This window comes from Myxocyprinus asiaticus, chromosome 48 (genome assembly GCF_019703515.2).
Source record: "Myxocyprinus asiaticus isolate MX2 ecotype Aquarium Trade chromosome 48, UBuf_Myxa_2, whole genome shotgun sequence".
NCBI lineage: Eukaryota > Metazoa > Chordata > Actinopteri > Cypriniformes > Catostomidae > Myxocyprinus > Myxocyprinus asiaticus.
The window spans coordinates 1,777,967-1,794,880 of record NC_059391.1 but is presented as its reverse complement, the minus strand read 5'-3'; the positions used below and the strand labels follow the sequence as shown (position 1 = coordinate 1,794,880).

The following is a 16,914-nucleotide window of genomic DNA, read 5'->3' as shown; positions in this document are numbered from 1 at the left end:
AAATAACCAACCTCCAAGTCCAGGCAGTGCCCCATGGCAGCAAGAATACCAAGCTCAAACACCAGGTCCACTCAATCCATGGCGTGGACCACAACAGGGCTACTAGGGCTGCCCAGAGGATCCTACGGGGAGGGGTTGGCTTCCAATGATATCATCTGAGGCTGATCAAGAACCTATGCTGCAGGTTAAAATAGAGGGCAAAACAACATCAGTTATGCTAGATACTGGAGCTATGTTTACGTGTATAAGTCCAAATTATGCCTCTCACCTCCCCAAGTCTGGAAAATATGTAAAGACAGTTGGATTCTCGGGACTCACGCAATTCCAATGACAGCTCCAGTCAGCATAAAAGTAAACGACGCAGAAATAAAAATTCCCATTCTAATATCAGAACAAACACCTGTTAACTTGTTAGGAAGGGATGCCATAAGTAAAATTAATTTACAGATGTGGTGCTCTCTGGAAGGAATATACATAGACAGTAGAGGAATCAAACAAATGACTGTCACAAATTTTCAAGAATCTCAAGAGCCACAAGCAAACATATATTGGCTAGGAGATTTAGGAAAGGATGTAGAAAAAACAGTAAACAAATGGGGAAAGTGCATTAAAGGACAGCTCTGTGAACCAAGCCTGACAAAAACTGAATTCCATTGTACCATAATATATGATTCAGGAAGGGACCCAGAGCTTGAAAAGAAATGGCTGAATGACACAAAAGGACAAGAAGTTCGATTGAGCTCACAATACATGATTGTAGGGCCAGAAGGAGCAGCACTACAAATTGAGAAATGTAACTTTATTGAAAAATGGTTTCAAGTACCAAATTCAGTTCCACATGTTACCTTATATGTAATTAAGGATTTAGGACCAATGATGAGAAAAGCAGAAAGGAAAAAGTGGGAAGCCACAGAAAATCCTTTAATCTTTGAATCATCAGATAAAACATACCTAAAAATTCTGTGTTATACTGCTATGACAGGCATTCCAATGGTTGTGGTGACTACTAAAGAAAAGGAAAAATTGTATTAAAAACTGTTGAATTAATGTCAGAAATGGAAAAACATGTACCTGCTGAACTGTGGTCTCAACATGATACAGATGTAGGTTTAGTGAAATCTGCTAATCAAATTAGAATTAAATTTAGACCAGGAGTGCAGCTACCAAGAAAACAACAATATCCGTTGAAACAGGAAGCTGTAGAAGGAATTAAAAAGACTACTGAGGGACTGATTAAGGCAGGGGTGTTAATTGAAACAGTAAGTCATTGCAACATGCCCATATTGCCAGTTGCTAAGGCAGACAAATCAAAATGGCGCTTAGTACATGATTTGAGAGCAGTTAATGAGGTGGTGGAAGACTGGCCTGCAGAAGTTCCAAATCCACATACGCTGTTGACTAATGTTCCTCTTGCTGCCAATTATTTTACTGTTATTGACCTGTGCTCTGCTTTTTTCAGCATCCCTTTAGCAGAGGAAAGCAGACAACTTTTTTCATTCACCTATCAAGTAAACAATATACATACACCAGAATGCCCCAGGGATTTAAACATTCACCACATGTGTTCAATCAAGTTTTCAAAACTGATTTGGAAGATTGGATAGTACATTGATACAATATATGGATGATTTGTTGATTTTTTCAACAACATTAGAACAATGTCACCAATATTCTATCAAAGTGCTTACTAAATTAGCTGAAGGAGGCCATAAGGTCTCAAAATAGAAACTACAGTACTTCTTACCACAGGTAGAAGACTAAAGCTATATCACCAAGCCAATTGTAGGGCTTAAGTAAAGCACCCCAACCACAAACAGTGGGACAAATGATGACCTTTTTAGGCATGACAGGTTTTAGTGCGGATTGGATAGAAGATTATGCTATTAAAACAGCTCCCTTAAGGGCATTGATGAAACAAACAGGGCATCAGAATCTCCGAGCTCTATTAACATGGGATACTGATGCATTGATAGCCTTTGAATCACTGAAAAAAGAACTTCAGACAGCTCCAGCTCTAGCAACCCCAGATTTTACTAAACCATTTCATTTGTATGTAGCAGATAGAAGAGATGGATATGCATCAGCAGTCTCAATACAGGAAACCTGTAGTGGAAGAAAAAAGCAACCAATAGCTTATTATAGCACCAAATTGGACAATGTAGCACAAGGCTACCCACCATGCTTATGATAAAGCTTCCACTGTGACAATGGGCTATCCAGTAATAATTTACATTCATCACAAAGTAACAGAGCTATTAGAGCAAGGTAGATTTGTTTGAACTCAAGCCAGATGTTTGACATATTCAACACTGCTAACGTACCCAGATATTACCATAAAACGATGTACAACAATAAACCCAGCCAATTTCATTCCTCTAGAAGAGGAGGGAACACCTCATGAATGTGTAACAGACTCTCTAGCCTTTACTCGTCTAAGACCAAATCTAGAATCAACACCAATCATTCATGCAGAAGCAGATTATTTTGTAGATGGGTCATGTTTCAGAGACCATATAGGAAATCATGCTGGGTATGCTATTGTCAAGAGAGAAGACAAAAATTTTGTTCCAATTGTGTTGCAGCATTGTGAACAGCCATGCTCGGCACAGTTGGCTGAATTAAAAGCACTGACTGAGGCTTATTTACTGGCTAAAAATCAAACTGTTAAAATTTATACAGATTCCGCATATGCACATAGAGTATGCCATCTATACGGAGCAGTTTGGAAACAAAGAGGTTTCAAAAAGAGTGATGGGACACTAATTCAGCATGGTGACCAAATAATTAAGCTCATTTCAGCCATGATGCATCCAAAGGAATTGGCTATCATCAAATGTCAAGCACACAAAAGGCAATGATTTTGTTATTCAAGGTAACAATGCTGCAGACTTACATGCCAAAAAGGCCTCAGGATGCCAAGTAGCATTAATGGCAACTGTATCAGTTTTGCTTCAACCTCAACCTCAATTAGATGACATTGCACGTATGCAACATCAAGCTGGCCCTTATGAACATGGGGTATGGCAACAAAGAGGTGTGAGCAGAGATGTAAATTGATTTACATGATTGCTCCAACAGCACTCCTTACTATTTTATTCTCAGATGCGCATGGTTTTGACCATTGCGCAAGGGGCGAGGTGATTAGGAAAATAAAAAGACAGGGATATTGGTCCCCATATCTACAGGCAATAGTAGATTAATTTTTAGCTGAATGTGAAATTTGTGCCCAAAACAATGTCAGAAAAGGTACATCTGCACCAATAGGTCACATACCAGTCCCAGAAGGACCATTTAAACACTTAGTAATGGATTATGTAGATATGATAAAATCAGTAAGAAAAATCAGTAAGAGGAAAAAGATATATGCTGGTGATAATAGACAGATTTAGTAGATGGGTAGAGGCAGTACCACCAGCAGATCAGGGAGCTCAAACTGTGATCAAATTTTTGACCAGAGAAGTCATTCCAAGATTTGCCAAACCATCTCAAACTAGCTCTGACAATGGCTCAGCATTCATTCAGAGAATTGTGAAAACAGTGATACAACAGCTGAGAATAAAACAAAGACTAGGGTGTGTTTACCATCCACAGTCACAGGGAATGGTAGAAAGAGTGAATGGAACTCTAAGCTCAACAAAATTTGTGCTGATACTAGACTCAATTGGGTAGGTTAATTTGTATGTATGTGCTCATTGATGACTTACCACATGCAGACCAATAGAATCACCAATCTAACTCCACATGAAATGCTAACAGACAGACCCATGCCAGTACCATATTTGAGAGGTCCTTATGAAGGCCCATCGTTAGAACAGTTACAGATGGAGCTAAGGGCTTACATGAGACAATTAACTGCTATACATGAGGCTATTTATTCACAGGAACAGAACAGGGGACCCAGACAGGAAAAAGAAGTGCTGTGTCCCATAGTTCCTGGAGACCAAGTTTATTTGAGAGTTTTTAGGAGGAGATGGAATGAACCCAGAAGGCAAGGACCTTATAAAGTAGTGAGAGCAACCCCAACAGCAGTGCAGGTAGAAGGTAGCACAATGTGGTATCATTTAAGTCACTGCACTAGAGTGCCTAAACTGAGATTTCCAAGACCAGGAGATCAAATAGATAGAGCAGAAGATCAGGAAGATTTAGACACTGATTCTCCTGAAGCTGAAGGAGAGCCTGAAGCCCATGACCAAGACAGAGCAGAACAAGGAGGGGAAAGTTCAGAGCAGGAGGGAGAGAGTAGTGATGCTGTTACACCTCATTTTAGGGCAGCTGAGCATGCTGAAGCAAGAGATGAAGCACAGCTGCAAGAGGATGTACCACAACCAGTGGAGACAGGACAGGAAGTTGAGAGAAGTTCTGATATGGATACTGATGATGGTACACCTGATACAGCAACTACCCCAGACCCAAAGTCTCCCAGATATCAATCCCCAAGGCTTTCCAGAGACCACTCCCCAGAATCAGAGCAGGAAGTGTCTTCTGAACGCAACTTCTCACCAGGGCCAGGAGAGTTTCGCACAAAAGGATTTCGGTATCTCAGATGATCTCCATAATGCCACTAATTCAAAACAAGGTACTCAAGTAAATAAATCTGTTAGAAGGAGGTTTTATGATCCCTCTTATGGTGATTACGATTATGAAGAACTAACACTGAAGGATCCTTATGGGAATGTAAATTATCAGACTAGACAATTGCCTCCAAAAATCTCTTATGGTGCAAATTATCAGTCTACAGAAGAGCTACCACAGACCTCTCATGATGATGTAGATTACCAGACTACAAAATTGTCACTAATGACCACTCATGACGATACAGATTATGAACTGAACCCATCATTGAAAAAGGAGAGATTGCTAGAGAATGCACATCAAAATGATTGGTTCAAATGGGCAGAATATACAGCTAAACAATCAGGAATGTCTTATTGCGTATTATGTACACCATCACCTTTGAAAAAGTTTACAGTAGTTCCCAACCAATATGATTATATGCAATGTGCCCAACACTATTCACAAAATTGTCATCCAAAATGTAAATGTTATTACGTGCAGGAAGGTTGGGGAGATGACTGTAACGTTTAGATGTTAGAATAGATGCAAGAAAAAGAGAGAGCCCCTTAACATATGCCATAAACCGAACGCTTGAATATGAGTGTTTTAATAAATTACTGTGCAGTAATTTGGCATCTGGATGAAAAAATGTATGGACAGCAAGGAGTTTATAATTTTAGCAGGATGATATTTGCAACAGCTACATTAAGGGAAGATTTTAAAGTAATAGAAGCCCCAAGATGTTTAAACAAAACTTGGAAAGGATGCCTAGTAGATTGTGAAAACCAAACTATAGTTCCTCCTGTGGTAAAAATGTATGAGGAACAAACAGTAGCCATAGCAGACTACTTTTGGGTTTGTGGAGGAAGACAATTGCACACCATATTGCCCAAAATGTGGAAAGGGATATGTGTTAGAGTAAAATTAGTGCAAGAAATAACACTGTTAGATTGGGACCCAAAAGAATCTGAAAACCTGGACGAACCAAGAAAAACTGCACAGAAAACACACAGAGTAAAAAGAGTATATCAGCCTGACCCTAATGTAAAAAATAAATGCAATTGGTCAGCCAAGAGGAATACCACAGAAATTTAAAGCTAGACATGAAATAAAATCAGGATTTGAGTCTATACTGGTATGGATAGCAACCAATAAAAATACAGAATGGATTAATTACATTTATTACAATCAGCAGAGGTTCATTAATTATACTGATGTAGCATTAAAGGCCTTAGAAGAACAATTAGGACCTACAAGTAAAATGGCATGGCAAAATAGACGGGCACTAAATTGGCTATTGGCAGAAAAAGGCGGTGTCTGTGTAATGTTTGGAACTTACTCTTGCACTTATATCACAAATAATACAGCTCCTGATGGATCTTTTACAGTATCAATGAAAAAGTTGAAAAATCTATGAGAAGAGGTGACAGCGAATGCAGGGAAAGATCAACATATTGTAAAATGGTTTGACAACCTATTTGGCAACGATGGCCAGTGCAGCAGCCAAACAGATGGTCAATGTGTCTGTAAAGCCATCTGGAATTGACATTGGGGCCACTGTATACCCCATAGGCCCTGGACTGAATGAGCTGGACAAATTCTAGTAAATCCCTGGAATTATACATGCATGGTAGGGAAGGGGAGCCTTTTATTTTTAACGCTTTATTTTCAATTTTCTATTGTTTTTGGATAGCAAGGGAGTCAGTATACTCATTGTATTATCTTTTATAATAAAATTAGGTAGCACTTTAGATTGGCTAGAGTAGGCAGGAAGTTAGCGGGTATTATGTTTATTATTTTGGCATATACCCCTTCCTGAAGTTATTATTTTCTTTAAAATGATGTTTGTTGTTTAATCAAGTCATGTGAATGAAAGGAAATAATGATGGTCTGAAGCAGATCATTATCCGTGTTACGAGGTAATGTAACTAGGTAATGTAACCAGAATTAAAAAGAAAATGATATGAAGAAACATTTAGTTGTTTAATTTCTAAATGCAGTTTTGAGGGTTAGACTGGGGGACACATGCTGCTCAATAGAAAAGAGCATATATACCACTATATTTAAAGATATGTATAGAAATTACATTAATTAGTAACATTACCTCTTTTAGTAATTATCTTGACTTTTGTAAATATGTGTCAGTTGCCTATATATGCCTTTTTTTAAATGGGGGGGGGGGGTTGGTTCTGCTCAAAACATGTCCAGACACACATGCAAGAACCACAGAGTCAAATTCTATAGCAAAAACTTTCAAACTCCATGCCACAAGTAATGCTACAGTTACTTGAATTTTTGGGTGAGGGCATTCCACTGCCAGAAGCAGACAGTGGTGGAAGTTGAATTTAGATCTTTTACTTAAGTACTAATACCACACTGTGAAAATACTCCACTACAAGTAAAAGTCCTGCATTCAAAACCTTACCTAATATAAGCAAAGGAGTCAAGCATGGTGATCCAATATCTCCTTTATAATTCTTGATGATCATGCAAGTAATGTGTCTCCATATTAAAAGTGAATAAATTTCAAGGCATTCAGATATTTGATCATGAAATTAAATGTTCCCAACCAGGCATGTGCACACATAAACATCAAAGGGGGCTTGAGCACTTGCCCTTTTTCTTCCTCGAGAGAAAGTGCCCTTTTTTTCTGGGGTGCTTTTTTTCCTTTCTTTTTTTCTTTTTTATAAATATATATATATATATATATATATATATATATATATATATATATATATATATATATATATATATTCCTGTTTGCGCACAGCTTCCCTGTCAAACAAATATATTTATTGAATAAAAAATCAAAATATCAGGTCGGGAGATGACACTTTGTTGAGTTCCGATGCCCTCCCGCCCTCCTTCCCTCTGCCCGTATCTACGTGCAGCAGTGCAGCATACATCGGCACATCAGACACACAGACAGGCAGAAGCCCCTCCCAGCTCCCATCCCAGTTGTATTTTTCTTGGCTTGTGTGGAGGTGAGTGTTGATAAACAAAAGACTAAGCTACCAGTGCCTTGACTTTACAGCTAATTAGCCAAAAGACAAAAGACAAATATAGTTAACTTGTGTCTTGCTAACATGCATGACTCATGAGCTGCTAGCTAATGTAATAAGTTAGCTCAAGTTTAGCTAAGGCCATACAGGCTAATGTACTGTACTTAATGGAGACACTACAGGTGAATACAGTAAAATTTGTGTCTAATAACGTCATCACAATCGCCATATTGATATGGAAATTAGGCATTAACTAATTAAAATGCGCTAATTTGCATACATTTGACAAGGCACTGCAGGTGAATAGGATAAACAAAATAACTAAAGCATATCACCACAGAACTTCCCCAGTTAATGACTTACATCAAGAGCCTTTTCCACTGAAATGTTATGTTTAAATATGCAGATTAGCTTGTTTTGGTTAATTTAGAAGAAATCTACAGATGCAAACAGACGGAGGGTAGTAGGTTTAAAACAAACACCATCTAAATGTGTATTTTAGAAGTTTTCTTTCCATTAGAGTAAAATAAGACATGGAAGCAATATAGACCAAAATCTCAAAATTGACCACTACATGAAAAAAGTGTCCTGCCTTAAACAGTAACTTCATAATTTTGATCGTAGGCTCCTCATCTAATAACTATCCATTCTGTTAGTTTGTTGTATGCTGATAGATCTTTACATGATACAGACAGCCCTCCCTCAGATGTGAAACTAAGTCCTTGTCACCATCAGTTATTGTGTGTGTGTGTGTGTGTGTGTGTGTGTGTGTGCGCGTGTGTGTGCGCGCGGGCTAAGTGTAATTATAATAGCAATAATAATAATAATAATAATGTATTTGATTAATACATTAATGTATTCAGGCAATTCAGTATTCTGTTGCTTGGCTGCACAATGGCAAAAAAAGAAAAAAGAAAAAAAAAAAAAGAAAAGAAAGGACACAGAAAAGGAAGGAGAAGGAGCGCCAGGAAACAGCCAAGAGTAGCAAATCGCTAAATGCATGGTTAAAACCAGGTACCAGAAGCAAAACACAAGAGAGAACACATAACTCAGATGTTGAAAGTGTTACACCTGAGAGAGCAGTAGAGATCTCTCAAGCATCAACTGAAAGACAGGAGAATTCTTTTTATTTATTTTTTTAAATAAATAATTATGAGAAGTGCCCTTTTTTTTTCCACTTGAGCCCCTGCCCCCCAAAATGTCTGTGCACGTCCCTGTTCCCAACTGGCAGATGATACAGCTATATTTCTAAAAAATGAAAAAGAATTAAAATTGGCTCTTGAGTGTCTCCATGAATTTTCTTTAGTATCTGGGTTAAATATAAATATTAAGAAATGCGAATTATTTGCTCTCAAAAGCAGACCTGATCATTTGTTTGATCTCTATGGTATACCAGTTAAGGACCAAATCTCTTATTTGGTATTAAAATTTTTTAAAATCAGAAAGATAGAACAAATTTAAATTACTCTCCATTAATAAACAATATTCAAAAAATGTTTATTACTGGTTAATGAGGGATTTATCCTTAAATGGGAGGGTATTACTTTAAAAGTCAGAAGGCTTATAAAGACTAATTTACAGTGCATCCGGAAAGTATTCACAGCGCTTCACTTTTTCCACATTTTGTTATGTTCCAGCCTTATTCCAAAATGGATTAAATTCATTATTTTCCTCAAAATTCTACAAATAATACCCCATAATGACAACGTGAAAGAAGTTTGTTTGAAATCTTTGCAAATTTCTAAAAAAAAAAAAAAAAAAACACAACACACACACACACGTACATAAGTATTCACAGCCTTTGCTCAATACTTTGTTGAAGCACCTTTGGCACCAATTACAGCCTCAAGTCTTTTTGAGTATGATGCTACAAGCTTGGCACACCTATTTTTGGGCAGTTTCTCCCATTCTTCTTTGCAGGACCTCTCAAGCTCCATCAGGTTGGATGGGGAGCGTCGGTGCACAGCCATTTTCAGATCTCTCCAGAGATGTTCAATCGGGTTCAAGTCTGGGCTCTGGCTGGGCCACTCAAGGACATTCACAGAGTTGTCCCGGAGCCACTCCTTTGTTATCTTGGCTGTGTGCTTAGGGTTGTTGTCCTGTTGGAAGATGAACCTTCACCCCAGTCTGAGGTCCAGAGCGCTCTGGAGCAGGTTTTCATCAAGGATGTCTCTGAACATTGCTGCATTCATCTTTCCCTCGATCCTGACTAGTCTCCCAGTTCCTGCCGCTGAAAAACATCCCCACAGCATGATGCTGCCACCACCATGCTTCACTGTAGGGATGGTATTGGCCAGGTGATGAGCGGTGCCTGGTTTCCTCCAGACATGATGCTTGCCATTCAGGCCAAAGAGTTCAATCTTTGTTTCTCATGGTCTGAGAGTCAATCAAACTTTACTTCAAAATAGAAGTAAAGTATTACTTTAATATGTTAACAGGACGCTAAAGACTATTAACTTGTATAAAGCCTTGGATATCCCCTTTTGAATCTTAATGTTATATGCATTGTATATTGTATCATTTATAGACTTTTGTATTCTGTATATTTTCAATATACCTTTTTGTAAGTATTTATTATTATTATTATTATTATTATTATTATTATTATTATTATTATTTTAGTTTATTTCTTATGCTTTCAGTTGGTTTGACTGTCATGTTATATTGATTAAAGCAAAATAAATAAATAAAGATCTGTGGCTCCCGTCAACAGAAAGAGGGGGAGTGGTTTGGGTTTTAGAGGGAAGTGCAGTGATTGGTTAGAACTTCTGGGTGGAGTGACGATCGCTCAGGGTGGTGTGCTGCCCAACATTCAGGCTGTGTTGCTGCTCAAGAAGACCGAGAAGGCCGGCAAGACCAAGTAAAAGGATTGCAGTTTGTTTCACTAAAACCCAAAGGCTCTTTTAAGAGCCACCCACTTGAACTATAAGAGTGATATTTTTCTGCTTATGTTAAAACAAGTGCAAAATGTGACATTGATTGATTGGGAATAAAAAATAAAATAAAATGAAACTACAGTTAGGCAGCACCAAAAAAAAAAAAAAAAACTGATTCCATTACAGTTGTTTCTCTAGTATGCAGCATAGTCTAAAATACAAATGGTGTTATTAAAATACAAAGTGTACCTATATCAACACATGATCATGTAACATTGCTGATTCTGTTTTTTTTATTTATTTATTTTTTTTATGGTTGATTATATGATGGTTGCTTTTTTTGTATAAATCTGAACTCCGCACAGCCATGATAAACGAGCTTATCCACTATTTCATACGATTATAATAATTAAAACAACCACTATTAATAGTTTACTTTGAAAATATATTCACTGATTATATATTTATATGAACATGCATGAATATATACTTTATTAAGCAAATAAATAAAACTACATTTATCAAGTGTGGAGAAAGGATTGTGTAGTATTTGTTCACGCGCATACAGGGAAACTGAACAAGAGATGTTGAGCGGGAAAATAGTGATGGGTCGTTCATGAACGATTCGTTCATTTTGTGTTGGCCGCGCATATGCATTGCGCAACCTCCGTTCGTATGTTACGTGAAAATTGCATAGGCGCTATACAGGAAATCAAAGATTCAAGTCAGTAAAATGATCCGATCTTCCCATCAATACGGAAAAACAAAAACTGTCGCCGCTTGTTTGAAAAGACGTGCTGCACAGTCATTGGTCAACTGCCATCCGTTGACGTCCACATCAGCCAATCACATGCCTCTACACCCTCCCCCAGCTGAGCGCGTGGACTTAGAGGGCTTAAAGAAGCAGCCATAATCAGTGGGTTACATTTTCTGTGTTGAACGGAGGTGGGAATCTCGCTGTCATGGCAAGAACCAAGCAGACTGCTCGTAAGTCCACCGGCGGCAAAGCCCCGAGGAAACAGCTCGCTACTAAAGCCGCCCGTAAGAGCGCTCCAGCCACCGGTGGAGTCAAGAAGCCTCATCGTTACAGGCCCGGAACTGTGGCGCTGAGAGAGATCCGCCGTTATCAGAAGTCCACTGAGCTGTTGATTCGCAAACTGCCTTTCCAGCGTCTGGTGAGAGAGATCGCTCAGGATTTCAAGACGGATCTGCGCTTCCAGAGCTCCGCCGTCATGGCCCTGCAAGAGGCCAGTGAGGCTTATTTGGTCGGTCTCTTCGAGGACACCAACTTGTGTGCCATCCACGCCAAGAGAGTCACCATCATGCCCAAAGATATTCAGTTGGCCCGCCGCATTCGCGGAGAGCGCGCTTAAATCCACAGTGACGTCATCCACTTCAACCACAAAGGCTCTTTTAAGAGCCACCTCAATTCCACTGAACGAGTTTATTTCCAGTCGAACTTGCTGGTTTATAAAGCGAGACGTGTTTGCTGTTGTGTCTGCTGACTCGGAGCCGATCACATAACGCTCTCCTGTTAACGCTAAATAGAAAATACCAAGTTTTATTACTTGCTCTGTGCAAATTTGACACTACTATGCAGCACTCATGTCTGTTATTTTATTATGCTGCTTATTTCTCATTTTAGTCCACTAGTTTTGATCTCCGTTTACCTTGATGAGTTTTGGAAAATATTTCATAATCAAGTGCGGTTCATTCTGTGTTTCTTTCAGGTCCTGTAGGCGAAATTAAAACCTGGCTGTTGTAGATTACAGTTTGGAAAAACAAACAATTACTAAATTATAAAATATAAATAAAAACGAGCGAGAGAACTAAACAAAGGAAACTTAATCGCGTGGGGGATGGTACTTTTCAGGAGGTGGGACTATCATTTGAAAGCTTTTGATTGGGTGTCTTTCAGCCCGCCACACTTGTAGCTGTCCAATAAAATCATATAATGAGTGTGGCCCAAGAACACACGCCAACAGAGGGTGCGCATTGTCTCCTTGTAAAATTAGCATAGAGGAGGGAATAAATACTTCTGTTTGTAGCTTAGACATACTTCAAATTGTGAAGCTCACTCCGTTGAATAACATACCTGAGCCAGCTAAGTCCGCACCGAAGAAGGGATCTAAGAAGGCCGTCACCAAGACAGCCGGCAAAGGTGGGAAGAAGCGCAGGAGGTCCAGGAAGGAAAGCTACGCTATCTACGTGTACAAAGTCCTTAAGCAGGTTCATCCCGACACCGGTATCTCTTCTAAAGCCATGGGAATCATGAACTCTTTCGTTAACGATATTTTTGAGCGTATCGCCGGTGAAGCGTCTCGTCTCGCTCATTACAACAAGCGATCCACCATCTCATCGAGAGAGATCCAGACCGCCGTGCGTCTGCTGCTGCCCGGTGAACTGGCCAAACACGCCGTGTCCGAGGGCACAAAGGCCGTCACCAAGTACACCAGCTCCAAGTAAAGCGTTATCTAAAGCTTTTGGCTACCCCCAAAGGCTCTTTTAAGAGCCACATATGTTCTCGGATAAAGAGCCTTTAACCAGCTTTGATCTAAAAGAGATCAGAGTGTTGAGCACGAACTTGCATATGTTGAAGCATTGACGGAAAAACAAAAACGCCATTCTAGTCAGTAAGGGAGGAAATATGAAAGTTTAGTTCGCACTTATTAGTAGCTGTCTTTGTTCAAATAAAGTAACTTTATTAGGTCACATAATATCGTATTTGTGTTGTGCATCTTTGGACCTGAATTAACAATGGATGTATTTTCAAATAAACCAATACAAATTTGATGAATTTTTAAGCTCATGTTTTTTTCCTCGGTTTAATTAATGCTTTGCCATTTAAACTTCCGAATTGTAATTAATTTAAGACAAAACTGCTGGACCTTCTTTTTTTGTAATAATTAGAGCGTATATATGCCTTAACCTATTGTGCTAGACTGTCTTTAACATTAGCATTGGTTTGGAAGGATGTGGTACTTTTTTTTCCCGCAAAGTAATACATTTGCTATTTTATTTTACTGCTATTTTTTAACTCTGTTCAGAGGATCTTCAGATTTACTCTGCCACAATTTACTTCCCCCTCCAGGGTTGTTTATCAATTATGAATGAACTACAAAGAATAACTCTATCCAGAGTCATTCTTCTGAATTACAACATTCATGTTTTACCCTCAAAAAGCCCTAAAATATAAATGGAAAACTTGCTTTTCAGTCTGAAAATAAAATCAACAACAAACTGTATACTCATGTCTCACAATTTTATTTTTCAAGCACCTGTTTAAACAATATTACACTTACACAATTCACTTGTGATCATAAAAAATAATGAAAACAATACTAAAAAAAAAAAATGTGATGGTGATAATGTAAGAGAGAAGATGAAGAAGAATTACATGAAACAATATGGTACAATAAACAAATCAGAATCACAACCATAAGACATCAGAATGTCAAACAACTTGTGGTGCAAAATATCCTTAATCTCCAAAACAGAAGGTGCTTCTGTGGTATGTGCAACTTTGTAAGCATGGATATGTTCAGCTAAACAAAACGTTTTCAGTGCAGTTGTTATCAAAAGGACCTGCTCATCTTTGATGATAATATTCTGGATTACATGAAATACAGGCATGTCATTCTGAACTTGAACACAAACCGCTAACCCTAACCGATAAGTATTTCCACAGTGTTTGACCCATTTCACATTTAGGACCTTAGTCCACATAGGCACATTAAGTTTCTCAGCCATCTCAGCACCAACTTCCATTTCATTCAAGGGGGCCATTTTCCCAGGACCTAATTTCATGTCATTTGGATCAAATGTTTGCCAAATGTAAGCCATTTGGCAGTGGTGTTTCTTTGCTAATGTTTTCGTTATGTATTTAAAGCTTTTCAACTGCTTTTTAAAAAAGTTATGCTTCGCTTCGTAACGCATGCACCAACAGTGTAGCAGTGGTCTTAACTTGGACAATGGTTCCATAAACTGTATGATCAAATAACGGAATCTGAATTCCATTGGTTTCCAGTGTTGAGATATCCTGGACAAGCGGCCCTAGTATTTTATCAAACTCATAAGTTTTGATATCTTGTGCATGAAATAAAGCAACTAAATGGATATTTAGTAAACTCGAGTTGTATTTAGGGGAAATATTTCTACGGGTAAAATAGATAGCTCCTAACTTATGTATTCCTCGTTTTGATCCAAGGGGGTTTGAGCATTCAAATTCATAAAAAAAAAAGCTGGATCTGAACTGCATGTCTTTGTTTTGAGAAGAGCGCATGATTCTTAAAGAATTCTCCATCGTGTATGTCATAAGACAATTTGGTCTTTGTTGTGAATCTCTCGTCATCATATCTTTAATGTTAGGGTGCTTATAAATGGACTGTAATGTCTCAAGAATTGGTATATATACAAATGTATCCTTAACAATGGTTTGGGCAAAAGTTCCAGTTGTTCTGTTACGCCGTGTAGCAAATCTTGTTCCGAGAACATATTCAACAGGATCTATTTTTCCCCATTTCTCTGAAAAGTACTGCATTTTCTTGCTCTCAGTGTTTAATGCCACAAAAGGATTTTGCATTTTTTTCAAAACACTGATCAATTTGAGACTCAACAGCACTTTTTATGGGCTCCTCTAAAGATAGGCTGTTTTTCACAGATTCTTGAGTTTGACTATGAACGTCTCCAATCACTTCTTCTAGAGCACTAACAACATAGTTAATAGTTGTCACTGCGACACCAGCAACTTTAAGTTCAGCTACCACTGTTGCACAACTGTTTACTATATTTGTTTTTAGGAGTACAGACTCACAAGGTGAATTTTGGTTTGGTAAAACACCTACATCCCCTAATGAAATGGAGTTGGTGGTGGATGAGCTTTCGCCATAATCGGCGCATGAACTGTCAATTGCACAACACTTGCTGAGATGCTTTCGTAATCCAGAAAAACTATGGTAAACATGTGAACAACCTCTTTGAGCACATTTTAACTTCAGACTTTTTCCTGGACAAAGGCCATGAACTAACTTAAAGTGCCTTATAAGGGCATTGGCACTAGCATGCCCCTTTTTACAAATGAAACAATTCATCAGCTCACTGGAGCATTCTAGCTCTCAACTCAGCCACTCTGGGATTCACCTTGGTGGTTTCAACATCTATGTCATAGACAGTGGTTTGCAGAAAGCTATACACATTGGTCAATTCCTGACAGTATGAGGTGCCAAAGACAAAGTGAGCTTTGAAAAGCTCATCAGCACAGGCCAGTGAATTAGAGGCCTTACAGGGTAGAGCATGTTGGTCAGTTACAATAAAACAAGACTGGACCCTACTTCTCTTCGGCCCAACAACAAGTAGATATGGCTGGAGACTCTCTCCAATGCCATCCAAGTGCCCTTGGATACTGGTACTGGTCTGTAAAAGAATGAAAACACATTAGTGCCAATGTGACTCATTTGATCTGCTTCATCAGTAGCTTCACCTTGAATTTCACAAGAAAATCACATGCTTGTCTAGCTGAGATTTTTCCCGGTCTTTTGCGGCCTTGACTTGAGGGTGGCAAAAGGTGAACCAGCATCAGAATGGAAGACATATCGCTGTCCCAACCTGGAGACATGGAGGAAAAAAAAAAAAAAAAATAGGCTTTTAGGTTTGGTTTTTAGGTAGAAGGGGTTGAACATACCCTCCTACTCATTTTAACTTGACTTCTCTTCATTTGGATGATGTGCTGGTATAAATACTTTAACCACTCCAGTACTTTAGTTTATACTGCACAGATTCAGTATTAACAGCACATTCATGGCCAAGTCTTGATGACTACAGATGTGTGGATGAATTAAGGTGAAACCTCTACAGTTAAACTTTATCTACAACATGTCAACCATGCGTTTGTTATTCATTTGAAAAAAAAAAAGTTAATCAAGCCTTGCAGCCAAGCTAATAAAAGCACTGACTAAACATCAAATATTGCACCTGTCTGTGGTTGCCGTGGGCGTTTCATCCGTCCCTCTGATCCTTCTTTCTGCAGCGTTTTAATTCTCCATGCCAAATATCCACTTCCATCTTCTGCATTGTAATAATGCTCCTATGACCAGAACAATACACAACCCTAGTAGTTATACATTACACGACTAAGGAAATAAATGCCATATCAATTATAATGTAGATAATCTTTACTCTGCAATATACAGAGTACATCCTCCTCCTGTAAATCAAAAAGATTGAGAGGCAAAAGCTACTTCCGTAAGTTTGCTCCTGGGGTCAGCCAAGTATGGGAATAGGGAGATGATTCCCTTCGCATATTCTTCCTTCAAACGTCGGGAAGGGCTTGTTCTACACACAAAAACATAAACCAGTTACAACCCATATCATCATAAACATCAATTTACAAATTACAGTATGAACAACCTACCCATGTTCATTTGTCAAATGTGCTACCAAGATTTTCACCATGTCACGTCTTTTGCCATCTGACAGACTTTTAG

General features: G+C 38.6%; 2 protein-coding genes across 2 annotated transcripts; both read left to right on the top strand.

Annotated features, from left to right (window-relative positions):
* Positions 1–10,975: 10,975 nt before the first annotated feature.
* LOC127437259 (histone H3) lies at positions 10,976–12,474 on the top strand. The gene has a single exon (XM_051692083.1). It carries the CDS (start codon positions 11,395–11,397, stop codon positions 11,803–11,805), a length of 411 nt encoding a protein of 136 aa, XP_051548043.1. The 5' UTR covers positions 10,976–11,394; the 3' UTR covers positions 11,806–12,474.
* Positions 12,027–13,677, top strand: LOC127437302 (histone H2B-like). The gene is made up of 3 exons (XM_051692151.1): positions 12,027–12,039; positions 12,163–12,167; positions 12,329–13,677. The coding sequence occupies exons 1-3, from the start codon at positions 12,027–12,029 to the stop codon at positions 12,896–12,898; spliced, it is 588 nt and encodes a 195-aa protein (XP_051548111.1). The 3' UTR covers positions 12,899–13,677.
* The last annotated feature ends 3,237 nt before the right edge of the window (positions 13,678–16,914 follow it).